The 24725-nt window shown below is 43.6% G+C and overlaps 2 protein-coding genes across 2 annotated transcripts; one reads left to right on the top strand and one right to left on the bottom strand.

The window, feature by feature from the left end:
- Nucleotides 1-6796: 6796 nt before the first annotated feature.
- LOC119450706 (biogenesis of lysosome-related organelles complex 1 subunit 5) lies at nt 6797-12154 on the bottom strand. Its single transcript, XM_037714231.2, has 4 exons — nt 12024-12154; nt 11761-11843; nt 9997-10185; nt 6797-7327 (listed from the first exon to the last, which is right to left on the bottom strand). Exons 1-4 carry the CDS (start codon nt 12070-12072, stop codon nt 7148-7150), a joined length of 501 nt encoding a protein of 166 aa, XP_037570159.1. The 5' UTR covers nt 12073-12154; the 3' UTR covers nt 6797-7147.
- LOC119450705 (40S ribosomal protein S8) lies at nt 12114-23889 on the top strand. Its single transcript, XM_037714230.2, has 6 exons — nt 12114-12163; nt 12724-12830; nt 15612-15711; nt 18126-18301; nt 20922-21051; nt 23746-23889. Exons 1-6 carry the CDS (start codon nt 12160-12162, stop codon nt 23853-23855), a joined length of 627 nt encoding a protein of 208 aa, XP_037570158.1. The 5' UTR covers nt 12114-12159; the 3' UTR covers nt 23856-23889.
- Nucleotides 23890-24725: the final 836 nt, after the last annotated feature.

Here is a 24725-nt window from a genome sequence, read left to right as displayed (position 1 = left end):
AAATTATTTTATTCACGTAAAAAAGCATCCTGATATACTTCTGGTTCAACCAATAGAGCACATGTTTTACAAGCCGATTATATTATCAAGTTTGCGTGGCTCTCCCGAAAATATATTTCAGAAGTGAAAAGTGATGTGTCACTGCGCAGGCATTTCGAGTTTTCTTGATATAATCCTTGAACTATGCTTAATTAAATAGGCTTCCAGAACTTAACGTGCATAGGCCTTGCTGTTTTATGCCTAGCAGCGAAATCCCCTGAAATTTGTCACATTTGCAGGTCGCGCAACGAGCGGGCAAATATTCCCTTTCACTGTTTTTGCACTTGCATTATTTCTTTGTGTCGCTTGTGCATGTAATTACTTATGGTGATTACCCCAAGTGTGGAAATAGGAAGCGAGCAGCTGTTCAGCCTACCATCTACGCAGTGCTCGCTCATGACTAACAGAGACACGAGCTAGGTCGGCAGGATTTCACGTGACTTGCTCAGTGGTACTGGCAGAGCTTGGGTTAGAGGATCTCCCAAACCTGCTGGCACAGGTTCACTCACCCAACTTGACGCTTTACCGTGTGGTGAGAATGGCCACCTTGGGACACGAGTGTGCCAATAAGCTTTAGTTCCTCCTTACAGCCCAACACAGCCATTTCGAGTTCAGAAATCTCGCTGTTGGGAGCAGATCTTCTACTTGAGCTGTAAATTTTTCTTACAAAAAATTTTTGAGAATCAGTAAAATATATGACAAATAAATAATCAAGTTCATGACTCTGTAACTCGGCAATGATAGGTGTCGCAATTCTGTAAATGGCATATATTGGGACATGCAAAGTGGGCAGAATATACATAGCTGCAATTCAACATTAGAAAGTCGGTTAACAGGACTAAGCTTGTGCAAACAATAATGACCTCACATAAGCTATAAACTAATACTTCTGTCATGCTTTAGACTTTCTAAGAGATACAGTTTATACCACTGTGATATCTGATCTCCACGCAGAGTTATGGAGTTGTAAACTATGCATTTCATTCTTGTTTCCCCCTACTTGCAACCTAGCTGGCATAAAGGTTGAGGCTTCAAGTCAGAATTGTGCTTATTACACAGTGTGCTCTCATAAAGGAAAGAAATTGCATTCAAATGAGCTCAACAGTTGTAAGATGAGGGCATTTCTACGTTTCACGTGTCCTTGAATGTGCAGAATGGAATTGGCCACGAGCAAAAGCTTCCTCCTGAGCATGTAAATCTTGTAAGGTCAAGCAGTGCTAAAGCCCAAGACACCATGTTGATAAAAGAAGCGGGGCTATCAGTGTACATTGTTGGACAAGTTGGCACATTAATTGAAATAAGTAATTAAACTGACGAGGACAAAGCAAAGAAGGATCTGCCGAAATAGCCTCAGTGGCTATGGTGCTACTGAGCATGAACTTGTGGGTTTAATTCTTGCACTCCAAAAAGAGTTAAAATGTATGGGGAGTAATGTTCTCCCCAAACAACATCTGTCTTGCCTGCGTTTCCTTTCTTGAAAACCCCTGCACTTGCCATTTTCCCGTCTGGAATGCTATGTCATGTTGATTAAGTGCATGCTGTTCTTGGCCAAGAAGTAACTGGCATGCAGCGTTAAATACGGAAAAGGCATGCAAGATAGATGACGATTATTATTTTGGGTCATGATAAACCCCAGAGGGTGAAAATTGGTGGTGGTTACATAGTGGTAACATTTCGATGGGGGCAGAATGGAAAAAAACACTTGTGCAGTACACAGATTTTGGTGCAAATTAAAGAACCCCCGGAACTTATTCTGTGGCCATCCACCGCAGCACTATTCTATTCAAAGCATATGAGGAAGCATGTATCTCGCTACCAACTGATTTCTTGAGACGAGCCCGACCCTGGCAGTGCGAATCACTGTGGCTAAGCAATAATGATGCCATGCCTTAAGGCACTAGTTCCCATCAATGAGAATTTGCTGCAACTGAGAATGCCACGTGGTGCTCGAGTGTTAGTGCACAATGTCTAGACGAGAACTGCACTGACAGATGACAACTCGCCATGCAATTAGTATCGCCAGCCTAGCGACAGTGAAGGCGAATGTACCCAGAAGCACAAGCAATGAAATCAGCCCCACACTCGTGCACAAAAGGCATCTGCAAAGGCATCTGTGGGACTGTTGGATGCCAGGACCTCTGGAAGAAATACAAAATATATTGTCTCGTCCGAACACTAGATCCCGAAGACTATACAGCCCGCGACATGCTGCTCTCCCTCCAAGTCTTCGCACATGAGGTGAATCGCATGTGATTCCGTTACCTGAACCCCATCCCTTTTTAGACTGAAGAACCATCTCGTTTCTTAATTATAAAATTTTCGTTCATTCATTGGAAAGGCACACACCTGAACATGCAGATATGAAATTGCCCTTTTGTGCAAGCTATTGTGCATACGTCAGAGTAGAAGTTGGTGAGCAATAGAGCAAGAGATCAACTATCTTTTGATAAACACATGTCTGCACATTTGCCCACAGTGTGTTAAATGCAAGCCATTGCTAGGAAAATTACATTTTGGGCATGAGCCGAGATGCAGCAGTGCGGGACTTTCTCGAGACTTTTCACATGAATAAAAAAAAAGGAGCCATAATGCATTAGTGATACTCAATTCAGTCCTCCTTAGGCATAGAGGGTATGAAGTGATGATGAGGCTGTTATGAATTACCTAGCATGTACTCGTGGTTTTTGGTATTGTGCTGTGTGCATGGTCAGTGGTGTATTCATGTGTGTGTCTTCCCAATAAACGCGTTTATATTGAGCACCTGTCTGTTCCTTTCGTGCTTTGTCCTCGCCTATTTTGCATTCAGCATCACTTATTTTAAGTGGGGCTAGATCAGAGCAATCGGAGTAAGCTGCAAGCCGCTAGTAGACTTGAGAAAAGCTGCTTGCAGCTCATAAGCCATAAATTGGCCACCTATCGTCTGAATAGGCAAAAAAAAAGACTGCATATCTATATATTGTTTTGAAGACTTGATTCTTGCTTTGCATACAAAGCAAGAATAAAGCATGAAAAGACCTGGCTCTTGGCTAATCCCCCAATGTGCATATGTGCCACATACTAAATCAAAGAAGATCTATATATACATCTACTTGCTGCAAGATTAATATCTGCGTGCACATGGACCAGTCAAGAACACCTTTCTGCATCTGCATCCATAATTTATGTACCTACCATCTTGGATTACCATAATGTGAACAAAATGGCATAAAGTAGAACACCTCTAAAATGTAATAACTCGAGAAAGCAATTGCATGTCACTACATACTTTCTAAAGATAATGCTGGCCCTAAAGCAAACGAACAAGCTGAAATTTATGCTGGCATTATACGAACAGGGAAAAATCGAATGAAAATGTTTACTGGTTAGCCCTAGCTCGTTAAAATTTTTTATTTGTTCATCATAGTAACTTATGAAATCTCTGTTCACACATTTGCCATTTCTATGTGCCTCCTGTGGATTTCAATGTCAGTACCTTAGAGTTTTAGACCATGCACACAATCGGTGTGCTTGTGCCGAGAAGTTAATTGGAGAGGAGAAGTTGTGCTTGGGCTCACACCCAAAATGTCGCAAGCAAAAATTTTAATTTAAGGTCTCGCAACTTAGGATAACACAACAGCAAACACTTTAAGGGATTAGGAATGAATCTATTTGTGACGATTCAGTTGTTTACGGTCTATGAAATTCCGACAGTGTGCTTGCAATGCAAGTTATGTATCTGCTGATTTAGCAAGAACCATAAAACTGGCAAGAAATCTTAAACCATGCCCAACATTGCTACCTTTTCTCCTCCCCCATTTTTTTTTTCAAGAACAGCCATTAGATTTGTACACCCTTTCCCACCATGTTGCTTCTGCTACTAGTTACCCATGCTCATTGCAAACGTGTGCCACCAAACTATATAGGTGCCCAGGTAAACAAGCAGAACAAGAGGCACACAGTGATTAAGTCTGCAACAAATTGAAAAAGTCGGCTACAGAGAAGCAAAAGAGTGGGTATCAAAAACAACAAAGTGTGGAGGAAGAAAAGTGAAAGAATGGAATCACAGCGTGCGTTGAATGAGTGTTGAGCCATACACAAGTGAAGGTGATGTCGGTAATAGAAAACTTGAAGGACGCTTAAGCTTCGCCTTTAAGAGTGGAACGCGATACAACTCAAAGCTCCCTGACAGCTTCTCGTGCTTCCTGGCAACTGCAGCTTATGTAACCGTAATGTTTACCGGGAAACACTGGCGGTGATTGCTATGCACGGAGGCGAGCTTTCTGGTTCTTTTTGTCTTCTTTCCCCCGGATGGCAGGCGCTGCCGCAGAGGCGAGCGCCATCTGGTTGGCGTTGCAAGAAACTGAGCGGCGCACGCCGCTCTGCGAGTGGTATAAACGCAGCCTCTTGCGTGGGCTGATCCCAGAGGTAGTGCGCAGCCACGGCCGTTGGATAAAGAAAAAAAGGTGCGGCCTGCCGCGTCGGGCGCGCTGCTATGGGAGCCAACGTGACGGCCGTAGTAGCATTGTCGGCCGCTTGGCTGTGCCAAACGGCGCTTGCTGAGGGGGATGGAACGCTTTGGCTTGCACGCGCGACGGCGTTCCCAAGCGCGTTCCTGACGCATTTGCTATGCCGATGCCAGACAACAGACCCCGGCGTGTGGCGCCGCGGCGGATCACACCGTTTTCGATGCACGCGGCAGGCCGCACCTTTTTTTTTATTCAGTGGTCGTGGCACAGCTATGCCATAAAAAATTACGTCATTTTCAGGTTTCTGTTATTGCTTTGCACTTCTAATATTAAAGTCCTGTGAAGAGAGAGAGAAAAATTTATTTACAGAAAGGCAGAGAGGTCGGCCTGAGCTGTAACTTGCTCTGGCCTGCTACTCTACACTATGGAAAAGGGTTAATGAATGATAATTATGATGATAAGAAGAGGAGGTGTGTATATACAAGTTTACAATGTTGTGGCATCTCTAAAGCCGTGCGTCTAGCCTAGTGGCTTGTAGAAAGACTATAGCGGCACTGGTTATCGGCTGCGCTGTTTGCATTGGGCCAAGGACCTAAAAGAAACTCGTCCGATAGGGGCCTCTTATCGACTTTTGCAATTGAAGAGACCAGTTTCTGTCGTTCTTGCGCGTACGTGGGACAAACGCAAAATATATGATCAAGTGTTTCTGGTACCTGGCAGTATTCACAATTGGGGCTAGTGTCACTGCAACCAATCATATGTCTATAACGATTCGTGAATGCGACACCAAGGCGAATCCGGTTCACCATGCTTGTTTGGCTTCTTTTGAGCTTGTGAGGAATGCGGTATTTCATTTCTGGGCCCCATTTATGCAGTCGCTTGTGTTGACGATCTGGTTGGGTCCAGTGCTCCAGCGTACAATTGCGTATTACGCAACGAAGTAGGGCATTTGTGTTTGTTCGTGAGAATAGAATGCATACTTCAGTCGCATCATTTAAAGCAACTTTCGCTTCAGCGTCTGCCTGTTTGTTCCCTATCACACCACAGCGTGAAGGTATCCGCTGAAAGGTGATAATATGGACATTTCTATTTGCATGGTTGAGAAGCTCTGCGATTTCTATAGCAATTCAATAATACGGGCCACGCCTGAGGACACAGTCAATGGTTTGAGGAGCTGGCTTGGGATCGCAGAATATCGTGTATGCGCAAGGAAGCTCCTTGGAAAGAAATCGAAGTGCCTCCCAGATAGCAGCAAGTTCTGTGGCAGTTGATGTTGTCCTATGGTCTAGCTTAAACTGCCGTGTGACGATCAAATGTACTTGAGAAGTCCTGAGAAGATTTAACATAAAAGGCATGCGCTGCCAGTGTTTTGTTTCGTGACATTTTTTTGTGGGCTGTCATTCTCAAAATTCCGAGGAATAACTTTAAGAATGTAAGACAAGGTATGAGCAACATTGGTGATAGAATGGTGTGGAAATCTTACCCGCACATCATATGGCAAGGCAGGGCATAGACATATACTACCTAAATATATATGAAAATTTTTGCTCACCGACGCCTCCGATACCAGATATTCTACGACACAGGGCCCTAATGCTATTATGTTAAAACTGGACTCGGCTTCAGAGAAGTGACGAATTTGGCAATGCATTGTCTTGCTACATAGCTTTAATGCTAATCACATTAATGTCAACATTCATTGAGAGATCGGTACTTCCACATTTTTTTTTTCTAATGTACCTATTGTCTTATATTAAAATATCACTTGTAGCCTGCCCCTCATGTAACACCCACTCTTTTTAAAGGGACCTTGTAACTTATGCAACACAGTCAAACCTCTATATAACGAAGTTGTACTTGCAGCAAAAACTTCGTTATATCGAGGTTTCGTTAACTCAATAGAACTAAGATGGGGAAATAAATATAGTTTGTTAAATCGAGGTTTGACTGTAGTACTAACGCTAAGGGATGGGGCACGACATGAAGCTGACACAACATGGGTGTCGTGAAGAAGCTTAAAGCAATGTGTTAGCAGCCTTTTAAGGAAATAACTGACCTGACCTGAACTCATTAGGTACGTATCACGACTGTAAAGTTTGTCGTAAAGTGGTGACCTGCATTAAATACTGCATAGCACTGTTTTGAAAAGTATTAAGCTACGACTTTTTGTAATGCTAAACATGTCTAAAGAACCATCTTGCAGTTATAGCTGAATGTGAGATTCTCTAATAACGTGACGTGTTGCAGCCAGAGGAAGCCAAATGAGCAAGACCCCAACATGTCCCTCTTTTATTTATTGATTACTTTATTACAAAAAAAAAGTGCATATGCTTTTTATACACAATTTCAAACCTGCACTTCATAACAGAAGAATGGACTCTCTTTGGTTGAAGACTGTTGGAGAGCAGTGTACTACCGCAAAAACTTCAACGATTTGCCCAACAGAGGAAGACCAGTGATCCAACTCGCCGGAACTGTGTCATCCATCAAGTCCACTGCACAGACTATACTTTTAAAGCGCACATCATAGTCAGTAGCAATGAGCCATTAAGAGCGCCACCGTCTACCCGTAGAAAGACCTTCACTGCACACTGTACGGCTTGCACTTCGCGTGACGCCCGACGATGTCGCACCGATGCCTACTCAAGACGAGCCGATGCCGGCTACTGTTCGCTCTTGTGAGGGGGCTGCAGCTTCTCGCGAATGCGACGGTAGTGGTCGATGAGTTCGCGCTCCTTCTCCTCGAAGGCTTGGTCCATCCTGGCCACCTTGTCCTTGACGTCCTGCTCAAACTGGTTCCACTCGCCCCGCCGCCGCTCGCGCCGCTCTGACAGGTCATCCGCCTGGCAAGTGACGCAAAAAAAAAAACGATGATAATGTCAAACAAGCCACCATTACAGATCAGCTACACACCTGGACAAGCCCAGTCATTGTGCTCACACTCTTTCGCAACCAATGTGAAAAAGAAAGTTTTCGTTCACGCAAGAGTAGCACAAAGCTATAATGGAAACACATAAAAAGGGTTTTCAGAAGGGAACCTTCGCGGTTGAAGAAAATTCTGGCAGAAATCGTCTCGGGATGACTGTCAACGTTAATGTGAGGAGCGTTGAAGCAATGTAGTAAACACACCGTATTGCCATCGCTGGGCTCGTCTATAATGCTTCATTCTAGGCGCATGTCTCAATATATATTCAGACAAGATTGTATGAATATATATGATGCAGGTTAAATTCTGCACAGCACCTGATAAATTTTAAAGGATTTATCTTTTTTGTCATTGAAGAATGGCACATATCCATTGAACTAAGTTGCCATGAAAGAGGTTAGATACAGGCAAACATGCATGCCGTAAACTGGGTGAAGATCCCAAAGAATGCTAATCACAGTAAAACACGTGCAACGATTGGTTTCAAATCCGGTTCCCTTGGCATAGCAGCCCGGTGCTCTAACCAATAGAACTACCCAGTGACCCAAGTTAGCGTGAAAGAGGTTTCTTTTCAAATTTCTTTTCTTAAACTGGAAAGCTTCCTTTCTGAGAAACCTGTATTGGGTTTCCATTGTAGCTTCATGCTGCTCTCAAACGAACGCCCATTTTCCCTTTCATGAAACTTACTTGTACATGAACAGATAAACAAACACAAATACCCAAGAAAGTGGACGTTAGAACAGCTGTCGCTGTAGTAGAACACTTATTGTGTAATGCAAGAGATGTGGGTCTGGCTCTCCCCGGTGGCAAGTTGTTTTTTCATCAGCTTTCATTTTCCTTTATCTTATCATTTCTACATTTCAATCAAAAACCACTGGTGATTTTCCCTATGATTTCCTGGGCTTCACTGCCTGTTGGATTCATGTTATTGTGTATCCAACTTGCGGATTTCTGTGGAACTGATTTGCCATTACTCATCAGCACCCAAATGAAGATGACCTGCCAAAGCATTTGACACAGCTTTAGCAGAGCACCGGTGACATGCAGACATGCAAGAAACAGAAGCATATATGAGTCATCCATCCATGCTGCGATAACCAAAAAACCCCTATAGCAAATAATTATAACTTACATATTCATTACCTCACACCCCCTGTTGTCTTCATCTCGGCAGCAAGCAATTTACTTAGCTGCGTTGACGTACATGTAGCTTGCTCTCCCCCACCCTCAATGTGGGAGAAGGATAATAAGCTGGTGCGCAGAGTAGAATAAGCGAAGGTTAAAGTGTTCAAAAAAGGAAGAAATATGGGATTTGTGGTTTAGTTGCAATGAAGAGTAGGGGTTTTCAACCCTAATTCTTGACAGAACCAACAGCAGTACCGCTAGCACAACTAAACACAATTTTTATTATCTTTTTTGAGGACTTCGACTTCCTACACACCAGCCTATTCTCCTCTTCCTCGTAATAAATTATTTGCTAAGCACAGTGGCCTGCTCAGTTTCTAGCTGACACCATACTTTGATTGCAACCACCTCCTAATGACTGATGCTTCTGTGGCTTGCACATTGCTTGATCCCTCCTGTATACCATACCTGCTAGCTTCTGCAATAGCTAACTTAAGGGCAGGTGAAACATTGAGTGCCCTCTCTGCATCAAGCTCTCTGGAACTTGGTCAGCAGCAACTAGTGCTTTTACATTGCACACAGTGTAATCAAACACTGAACAGTTCCTAGAAAATTGAGACACTCAATTTTTTTGCAGCAACTTGGCCGGGGCTATAAGAAAGTGAAGAATCTCATGAATGTCATATGCCTAGTCCCTTTGTTTACTGAACATTTATGAAGAGCTTGGACCAAAGAATGCACATCTAAGGTTTGAGCACAGACGTGGATGTACATTTTATAAGAGTTGCTATCCACACTTGGCTTTGACACTTGCTTACAGACATTTGATCCAGCTTAATTGCTATGATACTCCTGTAAGATGGAGCTGAGGCAGCGCCAGAGTCCAAGGCTGTGTTGCAGCAAGTCTCGTCTACGTGCAGACAAGGGACACATGACTTACTGCTTTATCCATGTCTTGTTGCAGTGATGCATGTGGTGCTCAGTGATTTTGAGTTCCAGCTCTAGTTCAGCCATCATAGTCAGTAAATTTGTTACCTATTTGTAGGAAATAACTCATTCGGGCGGCTATCTATCAATGCTGTTCCTCATGACATATGAACATTTCACAAGCCATGCTCAATGTTGCAGGAAAAGCCTATTAAGGTTGTCGTAATGTATGTTTGTTTGTTTCTTTAGTCCAGTGCTGTCCATTCTTTAAAATGCAATGCATAAACTGCTTCCTCAACGTGTCATCTAACATACAACTGCTTCAGGAGTTCAAGATTTACATCACCGCCTGTTGTCTGCCTTAGCACCTTTCTCTGGGATACTAATGGCGGCAAAGAAACAATGAAAATGTCAAACACAAGGCTTCAGGCTTTTCTTTTAACTGCTGCACTCTAATTGAGCGCAGACGTGGCAGCTGACCACTGGCCAGAAAAATGAACAGAAGGCTTGCGGTGATGGGCGAGCAATACTCACAGAGTTGACCTTGTCCTCAGCCTCTAGGATGCGTTGGCACATGCTGAGTGCCACTTCGAGGTTGCCTGCGAGGCTGCACAGCCCTTCGTCGGATGCACGGCATACCCGGTCAATCTGCGTCTCCCGGACCTCGGTCACATCCTCGAGCATCTCGAACAGCCTTTGTACCTCGCGGTCACCACGCTTTTCCTACACGGCACACAAGCAGGATGTTATGTGCATGTCATCCGAACCTTCTGTAAACCATCACCATAATTAACCCCGGTCGCTTAGGTCCACTGCAAGAAAGAGGCTTGTACCAATGCTTTCAAATAACGTTAGCTGAGTCCTATGTAAACAAAGGCCATCCCAATTAAACCTACAAATTTCTTAACCTCATCACCCTGTCTAATACAGGAGTCACAAAGGCACTTTCGATCGAATCCGGTCTGGATGAAATTTTCCAATCTCGATCGACTGGCTCCTCTGCACAAGCTAGCAGAAAGGAGGCAATCGGGCTCGAAAATTTTAGTAGCCTACGCATGCTTTCAAAGCGCATTCGAAGGAAAGCTTTGATTTGAACACTCTTTGAAAGAATGCGTTTGACATTATCTGCCACTTCGGACTGAACAATGTTTCCCTTCTCTCAGCTCCCATTAGAGACCTATGGCTATCTTTATGGTTCTGTCGAGTGTGTGGCCTACCGCCCCATTAATTTCTTCATATATAGTTCCCTATAAGAATGCCATCTGCAAATGATAATTAATGGCACTAATTCAGCTCTGGCAGTCCAAGATATATATGGTTGTACGAACAAACATTTTTTAAATTATTATAAGCGTTATAAGCCACAACACATCACTGCATTTTCAAAACAAGTATCAAATCTGAGTCCATGAGCAATCCGCTAGGCTGTGCGCAAACAATTTAAACCTTTCGAAAAATGGGTGTGAAAAAAAAATTAAATTATGGGGTTTTACGTGCCAAAACCAGTTCTGATTATGAGGCACGCCGTAGTGGGGACTCCGGAAATTTGGACCACCTGTGGTTCTTTAACGTGCACCTAAATCTAAGTACACGGGTGTTTTCGCATTTCGCCCCCATCGAAATGCGGCCCCGTGGCCGGAATTCGATCCCGCGACCTCGTGCTCAGCAGCCCAATACCATAGCAACTGAGCAACCACGACGGGTTCAAAGATGGGTGTGATCAAACTGACCAAACATGAACTTGATGCCTGTTTTCTAGCCACTGCTTTCTGTTATGTTTGCGGGCATTTCGCCAGCTGTGACATACTTGTAAGCTTAATTACAACAATCACTTGCATGAAAAAGGTACCAATTTATATGGGCTATATATTACTTTACGTGTAGTGAAAGGATGCTGCGTTAAGTGTGCTCATTTGCAAATGATTCAGGTTCTCGCCACTTGAAATGTGTGGCTATGGGCAATCGATCAGATCTCACGGGCTTTGCTGGATGCAAACACCAGCAAAGGACACTAGTCCGGCTAAGTGCAGATCTGCGCAATTAGTTTCGGTTTGAGTAAAGCTCGTTCAATCGCTATATCTCCCAGTTATGGAAGTTTAGCAGCAAACAAAGGCTTGAGCGAGTAAACGCAAAAGATTCCAGTGTGATAAGTGGCCGTGAGTGACGCAAATGCAGCACTTTTACTCTAAACATCTGACTGACGAATGCTTTGTCACCGACACAGAAGCCTTTTCGTTGCAAAAGTAAGACGCTTGATATAAACCGCGCATAAATACAAACACATCAGCGCGTGCTTACCTCAAACTCTTTTACGAAGAACTTTATTTCCCCTTGAAGAAATGGCTTGTGATCGAAGAGGCGCGAATAGATCTCGGTGATATCTGCGCCAAGACAAAACCCATGACATAACTAACGCAAAGAATCCCATCAAAACGAAAGCGAGGTTTGGCGCTCGCGTCATTTTCGCTACAATTAACATGCAGTAGATACGGGCCAGAATAAATGTTTAAGTATTGGTGAGTTTCGGAACATCACAAGAAGAAGCGGACAAGTCGAAATACCTTTCACAACATTTGCAGTCATAGCAGCCGACGAGGAAACCTCCGCCATGTTTATCCTAGACGGCGCTCGGACGCCAATCCATATCCCGTCGTGCTCCGCGGCCGTGCACGGTCTCTTTCCGGTCTACTCGCCACCATGGGTAAGTGCACGGTTCGGTTCTTGTGCGGAATCCTGCCTAATCTGCGCGCAGACAAAGTTTAATAGTTCTTTACTGCTACATAATTACCAAAAGATGCCTTTACTAGCGACTGAGCTAATTAATTTGTTGCTGCCAAAGTTTGTAAAATTGGGGTACGGCACCAAGTACCGTGTCTCCTAGTGCTGCTATCATGGAGGGTTGCCGTGCCACACGTGTAAGTCTTTCAACATGCTTGCTTTTTGCAACTTACAAGTAATTTACGTTGTAATTGCGAATTAATTGACAGTACGCGGACGTCCAGAGCTGCGCCTGGTTTCTGCAGATGTTTTGTCGCGTCGAGTTTGCGTGCTGTACGACCGCGTCTGTGCACCGGCATCGCTAATCAACTCTCAAAAGGTTCGTGAAGGCTGTCGTGATGAACGAACAAAATTACCATCTTTCGGCTGAACGCCGTGATGAGCATAGCGTTCCTGAAGCCTTCACGTGTCGAGTTAAACTGCGAAAGTGTTTCGAGTGTTTGGTGTCTGGATGCAATGTGACGGCCCTTGTCTCCGGCGCAGGTATCTCCCGTGACCATTGGCACAAGCGTAGGAAGACTGGCGGTAAGCGCAAGCCTCTTCGTAAGAAGAGGAAGTTCGAGCTTGGTCGGCCCGCGGCAAACACAAAGGTGAGCTGGCTGATTCTATTTCGTTTTTCACTGCGGGTTCTGTTTCTTCTGTAATGCTGAACGGTCGGCGACTTAACGTGTTCGTCGTAGTTACGATGGTTGTCGTTACGGTGCTTTATTTTATTTTTGTCGTTCGTGTCAATGCACGCACAAAGCTACGCGGCCTCGTTACACACTTGTCCAGGCATGCTGGACATGCCATGCGTGATTGTCCGCCATACTTCTACAGTAAACAGTTATTGCGTTGTATTAAGTTAGCGTCACTGCACTGAAGTTGTAGCTCTTCATTTTCACCTACGTTCTGCGAGCTAACCTGCAAACCACTGTGCTTGTCAAGACAACATTGTATCGGCAGAGTAGATTTGTACCGAGTAGTTGTGTTGGTTTGCAGGCACTCTTAACAAAGATGCGTGTATAGCGTGAAGCCTTTTGCAGGAAAACCTTAGATTACCGAATGTTCGGAGTTCAGACACATTTTTGCAGCACGACTAAGTTCAGCTAAAAAAAAAAAAATCGCACCACGAAATAGAGCCAGCCAGCCCTTTACAAGTTTAGCATGCTTTTCTGTTAGGTATATGGGCAGAGCCATTTGCTGCTAAAAGGAACACCGCACTGATATCTCACCAGCATTGCAGCCGAAATCTGACACTAATATGTGTAGGCTGATCAGGTTGGTAATGTCATAATGGCCACTTTTCCCTAAAGGCAAGCACGCTATACTGTTTTTACTAAGCAATGTAGTGTGAGCTTTGCAAGTAGTGTAGTAAACTGAAATAATCAGTCTGCCTCATTTGAGGGGAACTGGTTCTTGATCTGTAATGCCTTCTATGGGAATAACTGCTTCCTGTATTACAGCTGTATGCTCAGTTTCATGCATAGCAGGAAACTGCAGAAGCTATGGCAGTAATGCGATCAAGTTTTGCAGTGCAGTTGTATTTGTTTTGTGACACTTCCTACTTAATATGTAAGAAATAGAACTTGCGAACATAAGCTCTTTTCAAATTGCAAATTACTAGCGTACCTATCTGCTGCCCGTATACGACGCGGTTTTATTTGTGAGTGCAAGTGGTGTCTCATGACTGCTGGTTACAGAAATGTGTTGGTCTGCGAGTTCAGTTGCTAAATCAGGCCTGCAACACTTTTCATGCAGTAAATACTTTGTAGTTTGCTACAAAGTACAAAATGAGAATTTTACATCGAATTATGTGACACATGGTCCTAAGCCTTTTCTTTCATACATGGTGTGCTATTTTTTAGATGCGAATGCACTGCGAGAGGTCAATTCAGGTAGATTGTTTTGGTTGTTTATTCACATGAACACTGTCCAAGGGCTGTGTTAATTTCCCTGTGTTGCTCTACGCGTGTCCCCTCTGTTAGGAGGCCTCGCCCTAAAACCAGGGAACATTAAAATGCTGATTGGACCACACACTGACCTTTCTGCCTTGTGGCTATTGGACTGGTGTGGATGAATCGCACATATATCTAGATGTATGCTTGGAAAGTGTATGCCACCTGCTCAGCCGTACAGCGTGACGAGCTGTGATGCTTCTTTTTTTCGAGGGTGGCGTTTTCATCTGGAAGCTTAAATGTGCACTAAGAGAAGCGATTTGAGCTGTCTTAGTAAATTACCCTTCTACAGTACGAGAACAGACACTTTACCGTGAGATTCTTGGTAACTCAGAAAATAGTGTGGCGACTCCACCTTGGAAGACGCTGCACCAGCTAGTCGTGAATTTTGATGCAGTCTCCTTGGACCTAGTAATTTTTATTAGTAAAAAAATGAATTTCGTTGTATTCTAAAAGAGCCACGTAATGAACCAAGGCTGAAATGTGAGAATGCTTTCATGTTGTCACACTTTAACCTGGCATCCCTGGTGTTTCAGCGCAAAATTGCAAGCCAAAACCGAGTCATTTTCCCTCCTAATAATCAACAAAACTATAGTTCTCATGATAATGTTATCTAAACTGATTCTGTGTTTCTTTGTAGTGTCCCTTTAACGTGTTCCTTCAAGGAACTCCTGTGATAAATGGAACTGAATTTTGGGGAGAAATCATTGGAAGGCGATTCTCAGCCAACTGGCAGCTTCTCGGTAGACCTACCGTGATGTGTTGCTGAGGACACCTATTGGATATTGCTAACGCATGTGGAAGCAGTGGCATCGCTTTGCCTCCAGGATTAGCCTGTCTTACAAACCACGTCGAAAGCCTTGCGGAGACCCGCATCGGTGCACTGGTATCAGAATCCGCTCACCAAGCGACCACTCTTGATTATACAGTCTCCAGGATTGGCCCAGCTTGCTTAGTCATCGGGTGGCTGCGCGAAGGAGGGGAAGAGTCAAAGAAAGCTTTGCCTTGAAAAGAGGGATTGATAAGCCATGTCTGAAATAAGGTCAGACCTTAGCAGTTAGGCAGTATGGGTGGCAAAGCTACATTGAAAGTTATTGCACCATTTCCTGTGATATGGACTTAAACCGCATCTGCTTATCACTATATAATTGTTTAAATATAGCAAAGGTCCATGTTGGTTTAAAATGTAGCCAGTTGATCCCTAGCAAAGTTTTTCTTTTTTTCTTGGGAAAAGGGATCAAACGAGTACTTTCTCGAAATCCACTTCACAAGGACATAGACACTGAGGTTAGGGCAGGAAATTGGAAAAGGGAAGTTTGCACTTAATTTTTGCAGTATTAAGCCCCCTATTTCCATTAAATAAGTGCAAAACGTACGTTTTAAAAATACTTTTGTGCATGTTGTGACGGGTGTGTTGTCTCCTCCCTTTGACAGCTTGGCCCCAAGCGCATTCACACAGTCCGGACTCGAGGTGGGAACAAGAAATACCGCGCCCTCCGTCTTGACTGCGGCAACTTCTCCTGGGCCTCCGAGCGTAAGTTGCTGACCACTTTGACAGGTCATTCTGGGAGGCATGCTTCGGTGCCTGTTTTACAGAACGGCAACTTGGTGGTGTAACATCTAGCTTGATGCTTTTGCATCGGTGTATACAGGAATTGGTGGGGCATGAAAACACTAACATTACTTGTGTGAGGTGCTGAATGCATTCCCTAATTTACACACATAGAGCATTTGGTGACATATTACGCTCCAGGAATTGTGTAGGCCTATTTTACCATGAGCGGAGGCTTGTCAAGTTGGCAAGGATGCAAAAATGAAAGATTGGTGGCTGTGCCACATTGATATGTGTGCCAACTCTGCGATGTCATTGATATTGGGAGCATCTGCTTGGCACTGCTTGTGAATCAGTAGAAAATTATTGCATTACAGCAAAGTCAACCTGGAAACTTCTGGGGAAATTCTCTGCACAAAGAAGATATTTGCAAAGATGATTTGAAATTCCCAATGTCACTGACATTGTCAGCACCTCCAAAAGGTGAAGGTCTGCATTCATTTTCTCACCTAATGACTGTTTTGCACTAATAGGGCTTTGAGACTACGCCGATTCAGTTTTCTTTCTTTTTTTTTTTTAAGTGGCTGTTTTATAGCACAGATTGACTCGCTGCCAAGACAAGTTGCTCTGATGGCTGCTGTGATGATCTCAAAATATACCATCTTTCGGCTGAATACTGTGCTGAGAGACTCTATTCTGAAGCCTCTGGGCGCTTGTCTTTGGTCTTGCAGTCAAGTGTTGGGCGTGCATGTAGTCTATATACAATAGATGCTACCATGCATGGATGGGTAAAGTCAGATCAGGTGTTAGTGCACCTGCTTCAGCCACGCTTAGCCTGCTTTCTTTATTTGTTGTACTGCTGTAGAATCCAGGTCAGTTGTCGTTTACGCAAGAGTGCTTGTACGTGTGTATATGAAGGTTTCGTATGCTGTAGAAAGTACATAATATATATATGTACTTATACAGTTGAGTCCTGCTACAATGAAATTCATGGGACATGCGAAAAATTTTGTGGCAGAACTTCGTTGACTCGAAGTTAGTATTATATGCGTATGCCAAACGGGAAATCTTAGCGATGACGTGGGGTGGTGGTAAAGGTTGAAAAGTACCGAAGGCGGTCAATAAAGCGTCAACTTCACGAGAGAATGTGCTGTTACATCATTTTTCATACATTGCGACCGATGCCTAACTTAACGCTTGTGCCCGGCCGATAGCGAAACTTATTTTGCGGCACGTGCACCGCCGTAATGAAGTGGTTGGAATTATCACAATTTCACTGCATATTTATGAGTGCACATGCGCAAAGTGCGTGCCCGCGCGGACCTGATTTTCAAAGCAATCCACAATGTGGACAAAGTGCAACTAGTGCTGGTAGAGTCGTATGCGCTGTGCTTTCGGCATTTAGTTCGCGTTGAAGTGAGAGACGGCATGGAGGTCAATTCGCTCGCTGCTATTGCCCGCCTCCAGACTCCAGCGTGTTGACACCAAGTTTCCACAGTCAAGCGAGATGTTCATGTGTACCTGTGCGTGCGTGATACCGTGCTTGGTAATTTAGTTGGTAAGCGAATGTTGGCTAGTTCATGCGGCCGATAAAACCAATATACTTAGTTCATAAAACTGTACTTTGCTATCGCAATCGATGCTTCAACTTTCGGGCTAAACTGAAATTTTTTACCTTCGGCTTTCTTTCGCGACAATCATCTGTCTTCTCGAGTAACATCGTCGTAGCAGTTAATATTTGAATGTAAATATCTGAGCATGCCTTTCAAGACTAGCACTGAATAAAAAATGATCAAATTGGACGTACGGCTAATAGGCTGCAGAAGGCATCGGTGTGAAATTGCACGCACTCGGTTGTATGGCAATTTAGTCGGACTTGCTGCATATAACTTGGCACACGTGGAATGAACAAGCGAGCAGCGACGTTCATGTGCATACATACCTTTTTTTGTCAATAAAAGCATGTCTATATGTGCTGCGCCCTTTCCACAACAGTGCACTGGTTGTAGTGTTGCGTTCATCCACTGGGAGCTGATAGGTATATGCGTGGCCGACAGAGCTTGCAGTCTGGTTGAAGCCCGTAATAATGGCCTTAAATTTGTGAATACAATTAATGCTTGCACAATTGTGTTGCTTTCACGCAATGGCAGAATCTGTAGCCTCGATTGTTGGCAGTGTTTAAGCCCCCGACCAGCCCTTAACTTGTGAGAATGCAATAGCGAGAGCAAAAATTAGTGTTTTTTTATGAACAATAAAAATGTTCTGCAACAATTCAAATGTTTTGGTATATATGGTTCTGGCCTTTAGCAACCACTCATTCGACATCATTTGGTATGTTTTCTTGGTGCTCTCGATGTCTGCTCACTTGTGTGACACGTATGATGCCCTCCTTGCAGACTGCACACGCAAGACCCGTATCATTGATGTGGTCTACAATGCAAGCAACAATGAGCTGGTTCGGACCAAGACTCTGGTGAAGAATGCCATTGTGATGATTGACGCCACGCCATTCCGTCAGTGGTACGAGGCCCACTATGCACTACCCCTGGGGCGCAAGAAGGGCGCCAAGCTGGTAAGTCGTGGTATTGTGTTGCTTGTAACCTAGCAAAGCAACTGACTCGCTGCCAAGGCAAGGTGCTCTGAAGGCTGCTGTGATGATCTGAAAATATACCATCTTTCGGCTGAGTACTGTGCTGAGAGATTCGATTCTGAAGCCTCTGGGTGCTTGCCTTTGGTCATGCAGTCAAGCTATAGGCATGTGTGTGTCTCGTCTATTTACAATAGATGCCACCACCCATTGAATGAGGGGTATGTGTATGACGTATCTGTAAGGCTGGAGTATTGGGTGCAAGAACATGCCGTGACCCTGGCAGCACCCAAATGACTTGTAAAATTAAATCAGGTGCTGGAGCGCCTGGTTCGGCCACGCTTCACATGCTTTTTTTTTTTTTGTAGTGCTGTGGAATCTTGGTCAGTTTACTTTTGCATAGGAGCGCTCTTGTTATTTTACAAGTGGACAATCTTGCCAAGACAAGATTAAATCCTGGCCTATAGGCTGTAATATCACGTCTTCCTTTACATTATTTTCAGAAGTGCATAACTTATTGTGGCAAAGCTAGAGTGACAAAATTGTCCTCTTTGGTGCCCACAAGCTACTGACAATTGAATTTTAAAGAAGTGTCAGAAAATTTAGATTGCAGCGTGCGTTTTAAAGTGTCACAAATGTGACACGTTCATGTTTGTTTAGTGTATAAAAATGGTGTCCTTGAAGTTTTCGTCCTGGCCGAAATTATTATACTTTAATATATACCCCCTTTTGTCACTGACTTGATCTCCCCTGGAAGTGTAGACACGAAGCTGTGTCTACAGGAGGATGGATACCTTGCCACGTCAATGTTTATGCTTGCAGCCATGCCATTTGTGCAGACATGAACGTTGATTCCGAAGCACCTATGTTGACGCTCATTTTGTTTTGACAAAGTACTATGTGCTCCAAATGACAAGCATTGAGAGGGCTATAGTCGCATTTTGCAGGCGTATAACAGTAAAAGCTCGTTCGAACTTGACAGGAACGCTTAAGGGGGGATGTGAGTTCTAAAACTTTTTCTTTAGTTCTGGTTCTATCTAAACTTCACTGTTCAGATCAATTTTTCACGGTGATTTCAAATTTATAATTAGTTTTTCGATAGCTACTCTAGTTCAGAAAGTATGTCTGAAAATAAATTTTAAGTACTTCTTACGGGGCTTTTTTGCAATTTCTCCTTGTAAAAGACAAAGCAAGTGCATGACTTCAATGCCAAAGACTTGCTCTAGGGGGTGATGCTATTTTTGTTTGTTTGAAAGCATTCTAAAGGTAAGAAAGCAGACCAACATTTAATGTATATCTTTTTCTTATTTTCACTCATTGGTACTTTTGATTGTGATTTATAAAATAATGCTAGAGTAACAGAAATAGCATCACCCCCTAGATCATTTCAATACGAATACACTGATACCAAACTTGTTATCGTCACTCTACATCATCGAAAAAAGGCCCCTTAAGACTGAGTGCGGTGTGTAAAAACATTGAACTGAGAAAAACGCATTTGAAGTTTACTACAGCTGCAACTTTTTCTAGAATCCAGCTACAGCAATATTAATGACATTATTTTGTAGGTCTATTCTTCAAGAAATTGACTATACTAAACCAGCATGAGAAACTACAGTTACCACTTCATGTGCCCGTTCCAGTGGCCTGCAAGCTTAATGAATACAAAAATTGTATAATAAAGTAGTCTTTCCATAGACAAATAAACTTACACAATGTTCAAGTCAAAAGCACGCACGCACAGAATGTTTATTGAATGACCTAAATTGATTGTCATTCAACGATACTTCGCTCTACAGCATGCCAGGGCTGTATAAGCCGGGTCCTTTGCTGCCTTGTGCCGTTTTGAACGTCTAGCCGTGGTATCACTGCTGTCTAGATGCTCATTTTGTGACTAGCAGCTTGAATTTCCGCTTCGTTGCGCACTGTGATGCCAAACACTCCTTCAAGATGGCTGCACTTCTCGTGCGCTCAGCCGACTCACCCACTGAATAGTATGCTGTATCAACGCAGTCTTGGGTGCCGCTGGATGCGCTGGCTGACAATCCGATGACATCAGATGGGCCTCAGCTATGCCCAGTAGAATCAACGGCGATGTTAGATGCGCGCCTTCGTCCGCGATCTTCAGCCATGCGTTCCATGGATGCTTTCGTTTCTTACCTCAAGATTAACGCGTCATCTTTAGACAAGTCCAAGGCGAAAAGACGGTGCGTGAACGCAAGCGTAGCTGACGACCACAAGAAACCGGGAGCAACGAAAGACTGAGACGGCGGCGCGCGCATTAAAAAAAAAGCAAGATGGCTGCCAGTCAACGGGAGGTGCGAGATGGGGGGCTCGCCATGCGAACGCGCGTTCCGCCCAATCAGAGGCTCGGAACCACTGAAATAATGAGTTGGTTTACCTCGACAGTTTAAATTATCCAAAAGTTCAGATGATGAGGTGTGAATTAACGAGCTCTTGCGAAACTACGAGAGTTACCTGTTGCATCATTGGGAAAGATGCGCAGTTTCTAGCTGCATATTAAAAGTGGTAAAAAAAAAAGGGCTGGAGGATAGATGAGTATTAGGTGGCCAAGTGATTTATTCACTCTTATCATTTTGTGCAGGCTGACATAGAAGGTGGCGCCTTGGTGAAGAAGAGGAGCAAAAAGCTTGAGAAGAAGATCAAGGAGCGCCAGAAGCTGGCCAAAGTTGATCCCCTGCTCGAAGAGCAGTTCATGACTGGTCGGGTCAAAGGTCAGTGTGCGCTGTTTTAAGTTGAGTGTTCTCCGAATTGGAATAAGTCGTGCGACACTACTGTAGGAACAATCAATGAAACATGGGAAGTGTAGCAATATTTGGACTAAAACTCGTGTCATTGCTGGGGTTTTGCATATTAGTGCAATAAAAATATTTGAAAACAGGACAAGTTCAACAAGAGTGCCATCAAATCCTTGAGTGGCAAGTGTTCGGTCCTTTGTATTGATAGCTACAGAAGTCTTTAATAAGGTAATTATAAGGTTTACAGCAGTTTCTATCATGTTTATGCCCTTCGGCGTGATGGAAGTAATCCTTGTTTTCTTCTGGCCAGTATATCTGTCTTTACTAGCTGACGCACATCAAAAACTAAAATAGTGGGCCAGCTTGGTGTAGCTGATCAAAGCTTAATGTTTGTACCATGGCTACTGAAAGATAAAAAACAACTGTAAAAATAAAAAATATGCTCCCAGCACTATGTGATATAGATTGGGCTTTAGGGTACAAGAAAAGTGATAGCTCTAGCTGTTCTAGATCTATCACTCTGAGAAACTAGTAAAATGACCAAAAAATTGTTTGAGAAAAACGCAAAATCTAATTAATTTACATATTTACTAGGCGCAGTCTTGACTCTGAGGTAGCTCCAGACTTAGTTGTACAGTTCTGCACGTGTGAACGTGTCGTGTCGTCTCAGGCCACAATGCGAGCATCGAGACGTCTAATAACTGTACTTGCAGCCATTCAAAGCTGTTTCTGGCATTGCTGTGGTTCAGAAGTTCTCTTATACGGAAGCTGCCCATGATGATTATCCAGAACCTGACAGGGCATGCTGGTCCCGTCTTGGTGCCCAGCGCCGCCCGCAAACATGACGGTTTCTGTTGTCATAGTTAATCTGAGGCATGCCTTCCCCTTCTGGTGAACAGACAAGCAGTGCACCGAAATGTGGTGCTAGACTACCGTATTTACTTGATTGTAACATGCCCTTGATTGTAACGCGCACCGGTTTTCTATGACCAAAAGAGAGGGAAAAAATTACTTACAGTACCGCGCACCTCATGCTTTAATGCAGAAATACAACTATTGCTCAAGATTTTCTCCCAATACACTAAAGTTGCGATGAACAAAAAAGTCCCAGTTTCGCCCGAAAGGCGAAGCATCGATTGCGTCAGTAAATTAGCAGACAGCTATACAAAGTAAGGATAGTAGTTTTATCGGCCGTAAAATCTTGTAAACATTCGCTGTTTAGCTAAATTGGTAGAATAATGCCTAAGCACACGTGCTACAGCACATGGTCGAAGCTGCGGGAGCTAGGCTTGAAGTGCGTAGGAGGCGGCCATATTGAAATGCCGATGCCGTTATGGTAGGTCGTACGACCCTAATTTAGGGTCGTACTCTATTCTAACGCGCAGGCAATTTTTGAACCCTTTTTATCGGAAAAGTGCGCGTTAGATTCGGGTAAATTCGGTATGTGCATCGTGAAATACTGCAGCTATGCAAATCAGTTGGGAAATAAACACTTGGCAAGTCTTGACAGTTTGTATTGCACAGTAAATTACCCCAGCATGAGACACCTGAGATGTGTCACAGCACTTAGAAATTTGTTGCCTGCACCAAATTAAATTTTTTCCCGACACGTAAACAGTCCCGAAAGAATATTTCAAGTAATTACCTACATAATGCTCATCGCTCAGTGTTCTTTACTTAAAAATTGGTTGCAATGGGGGTACTTTTGTATGCTTGGCTTCCCAATTGCAAAAAAAAAAAACTAATTGTAAACACTTGCAGCGTAGTACTGCGCTTTTAGTGTTGAAATATTTGTGACTTGGCTAATAGTTTGCCCTACCGGGTGTGAAACTTTATTGTGGAGAAGTCTGCCTTGAGTATACAGTAGAACCTGGTTGAGACAATCTCGTGTACAATTTTCAGTCGCCAGCGTTTTTTTTTTTTTTTTTCTTTCTTTTTTTTTTTCAAGTTCACATGTTCCCGGAAAACGCTACCTTTCGCCACCAATGTTCAGTGCGTCGCCAGACTGCGATCGTATGAAACGTTTTCTGGCAGCTAGATCCCATATAAAGAAAAGCGCACTAGTGAGAATGGTAGCTGCCCGCCACAACAGCTTTGCCCGTCTTGTGTGAACACGCTATCATGTACTCAGTTTCCTATTCCAGTACCAGCAAAAATATTTCGATACAGATCTTCATCTGTTTCACAGCGTGTGAGGCATAGTGCCATTGGAAGCATACTGCACTCTTTTAATAAGCAATAACCCTATAGTGCAAACTGAGCATCTTGTTTTGCTCTGGCGGTATTGTATTCCGGCGTCACTCACCAACTCTATTTCATGTCGGTTTCCCATTGCCATCTTGAAACACTACAATATAAAACCAGGTGCCGAATTCGAGGAGCGCAAACATAAGCTCGCCGAAGCCACAAAAAATGACAACTTGCATCTTGGGGCCCCACCAGCTCAGTGTGCGTTGGTGATTTGCACAACGCATCGTATTATATTATGTAACAGTACAGTATGTCAAATTCTTTAGTGACTGGCATCACGCGTTTTCAGATTCGTTTTTTTTTTTTTTTTTTAAATGTATAAACGAGGTTCTACTGTATTTACTAGTAGACTCACCATAGTTGTGTTGATCAACACTGTGGTTACTGCGATTTTCAAGTGGCTTTTGTGTATCCTTGCAGCCTGCATCTCGTCTCGACCTGGGCAGTGTGGTCGCTGCGACGGTTACATCTTGGAAGGCAAGGAACTTGAGTTCTACACCAAGAAGATCAAGTCAAAGAAGGGCAAATGAAGGGTGGCCCATGTTAATAAAAGGCGACGTGACACTGGTTGTCTGCTTTGCTCCAAGAGCGATGCTGCCGTTTCTGTGCAGGCATGCATGCACACACGTCAGATTCCTCAAACGTTGATACAGGTTCAGAACACGATGTAGCTTGCGGATTCAACTCCCTGCTGCGATGGCTTGCTAAACTATTGCTGTTCGTACCTAGCAGTGCTGTCAATTTGTGCATACATTTAATGAAATAAATCTGAAGCTGGCCAAAGAAAACTGAGCGCAGAACCCAAGTCATCCTTTAAGAAATGTATGCAAGTTAGCCAATGCGAATGATCGGAGCTTTGAGGCTGGTAATTGACAGCAACTTATGTCAGCCTTGTACAGAACACATTTGCTCCTTGTGCTTTCTTTTGTCTGCATGAGAGAAGCTCCACGGTCACGTCGTTGCGCACGTGCAGCTTCTCTACTTCTGGCTAATGTGCGTTCTCACTCCTGCATAGTAGTAGAACGTGGGCTTCTTTTTTCCTTTAGTGTCTGCAAGCATGCTCGAAAAATACATCATTATTACATTACTGCGTGTCTGATGGCAACCAAAACACCTCGATAAGAACAATTCTGTTCCTACGTTTGACGTTGTTGAGGTGGTGTGCAAATAAATGCTGTTGCAATCATTGCAACTTGCCCTGTGACTTTTCAGCTTAAGAGCAGACTTCAATAAATCCTTTCAAACAAATATGTAAATAAGTCAACTTTAACTGCATTTTGCCTAATTGTGAATTCTAGGGAATTCTTGTATCAGTGCTATAGAAAAATTGGCTTTGGAGGTTGGCAACTCTGCAGTAAATATACTTGCACAACTCAACCATAAATGCTACCTATGTATTG

The sequence above is a fragment of the Dermacentor silvarum genome, chromosome 4 (assembly GCF_013339745.2).
Source record: "Dermacentor silvarum isolate Dsil-2018 chromosome 4, BIME_Dsil_1.4, whole genome shotgun sequence".
Lineage (NCBI taxonomy): Eukaryota > Metazoa > Arthropoda > Arachnida > Ixodida > Ixodidae > Dermacentor > Dermacentor silvarum.
This window is presented reverse-complemented; position numbering and strand designations above follow the sequence as displayed.

Coding starts and splice junctions, on each gene's coding strand:
- LOC119450706 (XM_037714231.2), bottom strand. CDS start 12,072: ATGGCGGAGGTTTCCTCGTCGGCTGCTATGACTGCAAATGTTGTGAAA. Junction 10,186..11,760: donor TCTTCGTAAAAGAGTTTGAG/GTAAGCACGCGC, acceptor TGTGCCGTGTAG/GAAAAGCGTGGTGACCGCGA. Junction 7,328..9,996: donor CTGAGGACAAGGTCAACTCT/GTGAGTATTGCT, acceptor GTCACTTGCCAG/GCGGATGACCTGTCAGAGCG.
- LOC119450705 (XM_037714230.2), top strand. Junction 12,831..15,611: donor GGCCCGCGGCAAACACAAAG/GTGAGCTGGCTG, acceptor TCCCTTTGACAG/CTTGGCCCCAAGCGCATTCA. Junction 18,302..20,921: donor GCAAGAAGGGCGCCAAGCTG/GTAAGTCGTGGT, acceptor CATTTTGTGCAG/GCTGACATAGAAGGTGGCGC.